At 39.5% G+C, this 9,449-nt stretch overlaps 1 protein-coding gene across 1 annotated transcript; it reads left to right on the plus strand.

The window, feature by feature from the left end:
• Positions 1-8,492: 8,492 nt before the first annotated feature.
• LOC147964506 (uncharacterized) lies at positions 8,493-9,207 on the plus strand. The gene is made up of 2 exons (XM_087530005.1): positions 8,493-8,705; positions 8,794-9,207. The coding sequence occupies exons 1-2, from the start codon at positions 8,493-8,495 to the stop codon at positions 9,205-9,207; spliced, it is 627 nt and encodes a 208-aa protein (XP_087386131.1).
• The last annotated feature ends 242 nt before the right edge of the window (positions 9,208-9,449 follow it).

Here is a 9,449-nt window from a genome sequence, read left to right on the forward strand (position 1 = left end):
GAGTCACCCGCAGCAAGGTTATCAAGTTTTGCAAGGTTCAGTGGATCCACCACACGGAGGATGAAGCCACCTGGGAACGAGAGGAGGAATTGCTGAAGGACCACCCTCACCTATTTTCTAGCCAACCTGAATCTTGAGGGTGAGATTCATCTTAAGGGGGGTAGGTTTGTAACATCCCAAATTTTCAATTTGGAATGTTATACACTAGATCATCATTGCATATCATATTTTATTGCATTCTAGTTGATCCTAGGAATTCTACGCAACTCAAGGACCCTTGGAGAGAGTTGGGGATTTCGTTATTTTCATATTTGAGTTTTCTCAAATTTTGAAAATAGGATCATTTGATTTTATTTATTTTATCTTCAATTATTTCTATTACAAAAATATGAGAGAGGGAATAAAATGACTTTCCCAAAATAAAGAAATATTGAGGGTTTAATAAAAAATCAAATAAGATTTTATTTTGGTTTTATTTGCTATTTTATTTGTATTAGGGAAAAATGCGTGTTTTTCAAATTTTCATTTAGGCCCCAAATAAATGTTCATCCTGTGCGGCTTGATTTTAGAAGCCGGGGAAAATTTATTTCGAGATTTTTGGAGTCCGTTTAGTATTCTTTTTGTTTTTTTTCTGAGCGTAATTATTTAAAAAAAAGTCGAACCGCCTTACCGGGCCGTGTCCGACCTGGACTCCCAGCCCGGCCGGCTTTATAAGCCGGGGGAGCCCAGCCTGAGCCGCCGCCCCAAACCCTAGCGCCGCCCTGCCCCTGACGCCGCCGCCGCCACGCCTCATGCGCCGCGCCGCCGAGTCGCCACCCCGCCGCCCCACGCCGCCCGCCGAAGCCGCCGCCTCGCCGGAGGTTGACCCCGCCCCGCTGGCGGTTTTCCTCGAGAAAACCGTTCGGTTTTCCATCCGGTTTTTTTCGGTTTTTTTTAGATTCATTTTTTTTAGATAGATCGGTTTTTTCGGTTTAGTTATTTAGCGAGCGTTCGCTCGTTCGTTCGTTTTAACGAACGCGTTCATCGTTTAGATCGAGATAACGAATGTTTGTTCGTTAATCTGTTCGTCATTTTTCTTTTTCTCGGATTAAATCCGCGATTTTTCTGATCGCGATTCCTGATCCGATTTTCGTTTTAGTCTAACTTTTCGCTCGTTTATCGGAATCAGGCGATTCAAGCGTCTGGAGTTTCGTCTCGAAACCCTCTTACCGTTTAACCAACTCAAAAAAGTTTTTGCCACTGTAAAAATTGCCCTAGATTCAGAATAGTAATCGAAGCATGTTTCTTTTGCTGTTTGTCTTTCCTTGTTTCATTCGATTTGATTTCTTTTGCCAACCGGAGTTCTTAAGTTGAACTTTCTGATTAGATCTCTTATTTGAGTTTTACCTGTGCATTAGTTGAGTACTTATTGTATGCTTGTTTGTTTGTGATAGAGTACCCGGAGTGCGCCGCTTGCTACTTCGATTCGCTAGATTTTGCGGATCATCAGCAAGGCAAGTAACACTTTGATCATATCTCCTACTACCCAGTTTTATTGCATTAGATCAATCCTCACACATTGCATTGTTTAGGGTCTAATTAAATTGTGGGTGGGAAGTAGTTGAGGTAGTACCTATTACCTGTTTATTTTCAAACCTTTGGGAGTTACTTCTATGTTTGCTTATTATGCCATGCTATGCTAGTAGACGTGGATTGGGTGAGTGTATCCATGACAGATGTGAGTTTGTTAATTAATGGTTTATCTAAGGTGGAAACCTAAACACACATCTGGGTGGATTGAGGCACCTGGGTATTCCAGGATTGCCTGTTTTTTTATGGACCGCCACCCAGGCTCAAAGGGATCATGAGATTATTCATGCTAGAAACTTCCGTGTGCAGCCACAAGCTACTATGGGCTCTAGCATAGTTGATTAAGTTGTGCGAACTCTTACGGTGGTAGACTAGCAGATGTAGGGGAAAGTAGGTGTAACGGTCTACCCGATCGTAAGGTGCTGGCGCTTCTGAAAGACTATGTCTCGGTCATCCGTTTCTCAAACACCATGTAGTGCGAGAAACCAAACGGAGGCGATCGAGTCTTGTGGGGAAAAGTGCACAAACCTCTGTAGAGTGTATAAACTAATCATGGTTAGCCGTTTCCCCGGTTATGGACATCTTGAGTATCTAGTACCTGGATTATCATGTGAATCTCATCATGTTACTCAAAAAATTAATTTTGTTGGGTTATGTTTAATGATGATGCTTAATTGGGATTGAGAATGCTATCAACCATTCTCAATGTTTAACAACTACCATGATAGTTAAATAAAATTTATTCCTTTGCAGTAGGGAAAAATTGGCTTTACGCAAAACTGTAACCATAGAGCTTTCCACCAGCCAAATATGCATATAGAATAGACTATTTCATTCCATTACTCTCTATGTGTTACTTTGCCAGCATATTCCATGTGCTGACCCATTTCGGGCTGCAACGTTAATGTTGCAGACTTTTCAGACGACGACTAAGGTGCTTTTAGGTCGTGGTTCTATACTAAGTGATGCCGTTGGAGTTGATGGACTCACTTATCTTCCAAGCCTTCTGCTGTTATCGTTATTAGATGGCCTTAAGCCATATTTATTGTAATAAGTTCTCTTTTGAGACACTCGATGTAATAAGTGTGTGATTGCTACTCTGTTATAAATCCTTCAAGTACTGTGTGGTGTCAGCATTACTGATCCAGGGATGACACCTGAGCACAGAGATTGGACCGTTTGAGGTCTGGTCGCTACACAGATCAACAAGTAAAATCATATATTTCGCATAAATTCCAAGCATAGCATTCCAATATAGATATTTGATCCCAAAACTTTTTCCCTTTTTGACAAAAGAGGTGTCGCGGAAAATAAGCATGCTCATCTAACAATTACGACATTTTTTGGTATTTCACATTTCCTACCCATAACTAAAGATAGGAAACAAAAACAAAAAATAAATCTACATGATAAACCCAACAAGCGCACACGAGAATATTCACCCCACAGTATTGCTCCCCGGCAACGGCACTAGAAAAAGGTCTTGATAACCCACAATTATAGGGGGAGTCGTTTGTAGCCTTTTTCGATAAGTAAGAGTATCAAACCCAACTAGGAGCTACAGTTAGAACTTATATTCTCTTAATTTCTATCGACCACCGATACAACTCCATGCACACTTAACATTTTCTTTACCTAGAACAAGAATAAAACTACTTTGCAAGAGTAAAACTAAAAGTATTTTGCAGGAATAATAAAAGTTAATTTGTTTAGTAGAGGGATTTTGTAGAACAAGGAGAAAGATTGTCCATAGGTAATAGAATATAACACAATATATACTTATCATATGCAATGAGAGATAGGCGTGAACTAACAAGTCCTCTTTACTCCCATACGCAATAATCCCCTTACTCGGGTTTAAGCTTCTATCACTCTCGCAACCCACTATAAGCGAATCATGAACCCTACAGTGGGAATTCCCACAGGTGTGCGCGGCACGGAGGGCACCATAGGACAACACCATATTAACATACAACTCATATCAATCACACCATACCACTTTCACCCGTATGACAAAAGGAATCTATTCAAAAATCATAGGATGGTAAGAAATCATTGGATAATAATATGTGGCATAAAGCACCATATTTAAGTAGAGATTACAGCGGGAAAAAAGAGGTTACACTTCTATAAGGAGAGGAAGAGAGTTGGTGACGACGGTGACGAAGTTGTTGATGTAGATCACCATCACGATGATTCCTCCGTTGGCACTCTGGCACCACCGGGAGAGAGGGGGATAGATCCCCCGTCCTTCTTCTTCTTGCTTGGCCTCCCCCTAGGTGGGAGGAGGATTTCCCCTCGGGTCCTTGGCCTCCATGGCTCCAGGAGGGCAGGAGCTCCTCCAAGATTGAGTCTCTCTCTGTTTTGTGTCTCTATTTTGCGTCTTTTTCTGGCTGAAAATCATTTCTTAAATATCCAGAGATCCATAACTCCGATTGGCTGAAATTTTAACATGATTTTTTTCAGATATAATCTTCCTTGAGGTTGAAGAAGAGATCCAACCGAATTGCGAGGTGTCCACAAGACACCACGGCATGCCCTAGGGGGTGGTGGCACCCTACCCCCTTGTGGATGTAGTGGGCCTTCGTTTGCATTGATTCATGCGCCAAAAATTCACATATATTCCAAAAAAATCTCCGTAAAATGTTATTACATTTGGACTTTGTCTGATATGTTTTTTCTATGAAACAAAAAAACATGCAACAAACAGGAACTGGCGTTGAGCACTGGATCAATATGTTAGTCCAAGAAAATCATATAAATTCTAGCCAAGAGTATATGAAAGTAGTAGGATAATGGCATGAAACAATCAAAAATTATTGATACATCGGAGACGTATCACTACTTAGTTATGATGTTATTATGTATATTGTACTGTCATGCATACATCTATTGCAATGCTTTTGGATTATTATTATGGTAAAATGCATTCTTGCTATTCTGGCATATATCTATTGCAATGCATACAACTATTACAAGTGTTTTTAATGTCTCGTTTTGTACTAGTACCGGGAAACTAAAAGTGTCTCCCACTGGCAGGTCATATAGTTGTGGTGGGTTCCAAGCAATGTCAGCCACTGTAACAACCTTTTCAAGTGACGGGCGGCTAAGTCCGCCCGCCACTAAAGAGTTACTACTAGTGCCGGGCGCGCTCCCGCCAGTGGTGCGATGTCACCAATGGCAGGAGACCAGCGGCGGGCGCTCCTAAGCCGCCACTACTGGGCTTTTGGCACCCGCCACCAGTGAAGGACATACTAGGTGGCCAGGGTGGGCCGTGGCCCACCCTGGGAGTTTGAGATAGCCCATATACCTATACATTCTAACTGGGTTAGAAAAAGATAGCCCATTGCAATCAAGACAAACGTAGCCACCCAGTCCATGTCTAAGTTCCTCGCCTGACTCCCTGCTCGACCCCGACGCCCCAGCCGGAAGCCGCCTCGCCGTTCCTCATGGGCTCGCCACCGGTCGCGCCCTTGCCGCTGCTCAGGAAACTCCCGCCTCTCCACCCGTCCACCCGGTCCTCTGGTCTAGCCGCATCTCCATGCGCGTGGTTGCACCCCTGCCCTGCCTATGCACGACTGCGCTACTGCCACCGGCTGGCTGCCTGGCGCCCCTGCCCTTGTGGCCTCGCCCACTTGTAAATCATGTCAATTTGTTCATTCACTAATCTGCAAAAACTAGAATACCCCAATTTAAGGTACTGAAATACCCAAATTTCTGATTTACGATTTGCTTTTTTGCACTATGCTATCCACTACATGAACACATATACAATTTTGCACATCATTTTGGCCTCAAGAATATGCCGGATGTGGCTGGAGAGAAAACTAGCGAAGTTGTGTGTATGGAAGTTGTGATTGAAGAGCAAACTGGAGAACCAACATTGTTTATGTCGAATGTGACCATAGAGCAAACTAAAGATGTGTCACTGCCATCGCCACCGGTTTATGATTTTAGTCGTCTTAAACATGATCCTGGGAAAGGATATCCATTGCAAGTTATCCTGTCAAACACCAAGATGCAGTTTGAAGAGCATATATCCTTAAAAATCCATTCAAACCTTATGCACATGACCTTAAAAAGGAACAATTGGGAGTAGAGAATGTTCATTCAATCATTTGCGGCTTCATAATCATTGTTGGCTTGAATATAGTATCAAGGAGGAATCTACATTTTGCTTTGTATGTTACTTGTTCAAAGAGAAAAAAACTAGTGGTAAGGGAACTAATGCATTTACTGATGGTGGTTGGAGGAATTGGAATAAATTGGATGCTCTTCTTAAGCATGTTGGTTGTGTAAGAAGTGCGCACAATGCAGCTCAAGAGAGATAACTTATTTTTGAATCCTCGTGTAGCAAATTATTGATCAACTTGGTGATGAGCACTATGTTATTCTAGCTGACGATTCTAGTGATGTATCACATAAAGAACAACTAGCTTTGTGCTTGCATTTTGTTGATAAAGTAGGAAGGCCATGTGAGCACTTTCTTGGAGTTGTTCATGTAAGTGACACACTACTTCATTGTCACTTAAGAAAGCAAATGAAACTTTACTTACTAATCATGATTTGACTATAACTCAAATTCGTGGGCAAGGATATGATGGGGCTAGTAATATGAGAGGGGAAATTAAAGGACTAAAAACATTGATCATGAAAGAGTCACCTTTTGCCTATTATATTCATTGTTTTGCACATCAACTCCAGTTAGTTCTTGTTGCTGTTGCCAAGGCAAATGGTGATTGTGTGTGGTGTTTTGATCGAGTGTCTTTATTAATGAATGTTATTGGAGTGTCTTGTATGCGTCATGACATGCTTCAGATGCTAGACTTCAGAATATCATGAAACTACTTAAATGTGGTAAGTTACAAACTAGGAGTGGTTTGAATCAAGAGGTGGGGTTACCTAGGCCTGGTGATACTCGGTGGGGCTCTCATTACAAAACTGTTTTCAACATTATTACAATGTATCCCACAATCCGTCATGTTCTCATAACTCTTGGACAAGATGCTTCACAAATAAGTGATTGCCCCAAAATTCATACCATTCTTGGAGTGTTTGAGTCATTTGACTTTATTTTCAATGGATGTAATAACACTAGTGGTGCCTAAACTTGCCATCTATGTTCACTTTGGTGCCTGAAGTTGAAAAATACGCCGAACTGGTTCTATAACTTGGCATTATGGTTCAAATACGGGTCAAATCATGTCTAGATATGTATGTATTGCTGACTAGACATGGCATGAAAAGTGTGCGTCTCAATGACCATCGGGTCCCACCTGTCAGTGCACAACTGAAATAAACAAAAAAGTTGCAAGGCTGGATTTCGAACAGATGACTTGTGCGCCACAGAGGACATGCGCCTACCGATTGCCCCGTGCACATTTGCCACCGCAACATTTTATATACAGTACTTCCTCCGTTCCAAAATAGATGACCCAAAAGTTGGGTCATCTATTTTGGAACGGAGGGAGTAGGTTTTAGATATCCAACACAATCATGGAGTTAAATGGGCTGCAGTTAGTGCACCCATTTTCCACATGTTAGTTGTTTTTCTTATTGTAGAAATTACAAAATATTCAGATAGTATATGAAGTGATTATTCTTTTAGAAAATGTATTTCTAGTTGTAAAAAGTGTTCATGTGTTTTAATAAAGTATATGTATTTTTCAAAAGATATATTTTCGAATAAAAGTAAATTTTAAAATATGTGTGATAAATAAACAATGGCCTAGTATTCCCCCAGGATTTTATACATTCTTAAATTTAAATTAACAATTTTCAAACTATACATACATTTGTCTACTTAAAAACATTTTAATTACATGAATTTTTAATAATACATAAATGTTTTATAAAATCACATTAACATGTTTTAAAAAATGCATATTATTTCTAGGACGAGAAGATTCTAGCTTTATTTTTTTACTAATACAATAATTCACATAAGTTTTAGAATTACTAAAAATGAAAAAGAAACTCACATCTCGAAGGGTCACGTACAAAAGGAAAAAGAACTAATAGTTTATAAAAAGGACCACGTGATATTTTTTTTAAACATGAATATTTTGAAAATGAGATTAACATTTCGAAAATGTATAACTTTTGAAAATTGCAAAATTATTTTATTATGTTTTGTGAATCCTTACAAATATTATGAAATCATTTTATTAATTATTTTGCATTAATATTTTTTGAATATTTTAAATTTCATTAACATTTTTTGAGGGGTCCTTAACTATTTATTTAATATTGTTACTATAGTTTGATTTTTTTTCCCTGAAAAATGAAAAATAACTAGCATGTGGAAAATTGGATGCACTGATTGCGGTCTTATTAGCTAGATACAGGTTAGCGATGCGTAATAGTCAACAAACTTTCCGTGTTGAAGTAGTTTGCGCAGGCCCTTCGTAGCGCACAAGTCGCTTGTTCAAATGCCAATGGAGCTTCATTTTTATTTATTTCGGTTGTGCACTGATAGGTGGTACCCGATGGTCATTTAGACGCACTATTTCCATGTCAGACTGTCTCGGCACTGCAAGTGGGCCCCGTGCCACGCTGGCATGTCTAGTCAACAATACATACGTATTTGGACGTGATTTGAACCATATTTAAATCATACCGCCAAGTTATAGAACCGGTTCGACGTATTTTTCAAGTTTACGCACAAAAGTGAACATCGATGACAAGTTTAGGCACCACTGGTGTTATTACCTCTTTTCAATGCACACTTGATGCTTGTCATTCTTGGATACACAAATGATTTGTCTGATTGCTTGCAAATAAGAGACCAAGATATTCTTACTTCAATGACACTTATTAGAACCGCAAAAGGTAGAATACAAGAACTGAGGTCTAATGGGTGGGATGCATTTCCGCAAAAGGTCACACTATTTTGTAACAAGCATGGAATTCAAGTTCCTATAATGGAAGAGAACTATGTGCCTGATAGAAGATCAACACAGTTTCTTCGACCCCAAATAAATGATGATCACTTTAGAAGGGAAGTTTTTCTTGGAGTCATTGATCAAATTAGTCAAGAGCTTGAAAATCGGTTTGATGAGATCAATATGGAATTGCTATCTTGTATGTCTGCTTTGAATCCTGCCAACTCATTTGTTACTTTTGATGCAGAAAAGGTATGCAAACTTGCTTCTAAAATTTGTATTGCTTTCAAAATTGGTATTGAATCTCTTCAACTCATTTGTTTCTTTTGATGCGCACAAGGTACAAAGACTTTCAGAGTTTTATCCCAACGACTTTTCAAGTGCCGACTTGATACACCTTAAACTACAACTTGATAACTATGTTGATGACATGAGAAATGATGAGAACTTCCAAGGCATTGGAAATCCTGTTGATCTCTCGGTTAAGCTTGTTCAAACAGGGAGACACATAGTTCATCATGTGGAGTACTTGCTCTTAAAATTGGTATTAATTCTACCGATGGCAACGGCAAATGTTGAGAGAGCATTTTCTGCCATGAGTATAGTCAAGAGCAAGTTGAGGAGTAAGATGGGTGATAGTCTTTTGGATGATTCCCTAATTACATACATTGAGAGGGATGCTTTCTCCAAGGTGAATGAAGATGACATAATTGATATCTTCATGGCAATGAAAAAGCGTAGGCCAAAAACATAGCCTTTTTGAACTTTTCAAGGTATGTACTATGGTCCATGTACTATTTACTATGAAGGCTTCTTTATGCAAAACTGAGACTTAATTGAGAATTTAAGTGTGTTCATAAGACCATATTGATCTATTTCTTTATTCTATTGATAATTTATTAGAACATCCACACGTCATATTAGTTATTAAAAAAATTGGGGCGGACCATCCTGTTGTCAAATGCTAGCTCCGCCGCTTGTGAGAAAGAAGAAAAG

Source organism: Triticum urartu, chromosome 6A (assembly GCF_056163025.1).
Source record: "Triticum urartu cultivar PI428250 chromosome 6A, HENAU_Tu73, whole genome shotgun sequence".
Lineage (NCBI taxonomy): Eukaryota > Viridiplantae > Streptophyta > Magnoliopsida > Poales > Poaceae > Triticum > Triticum urartu.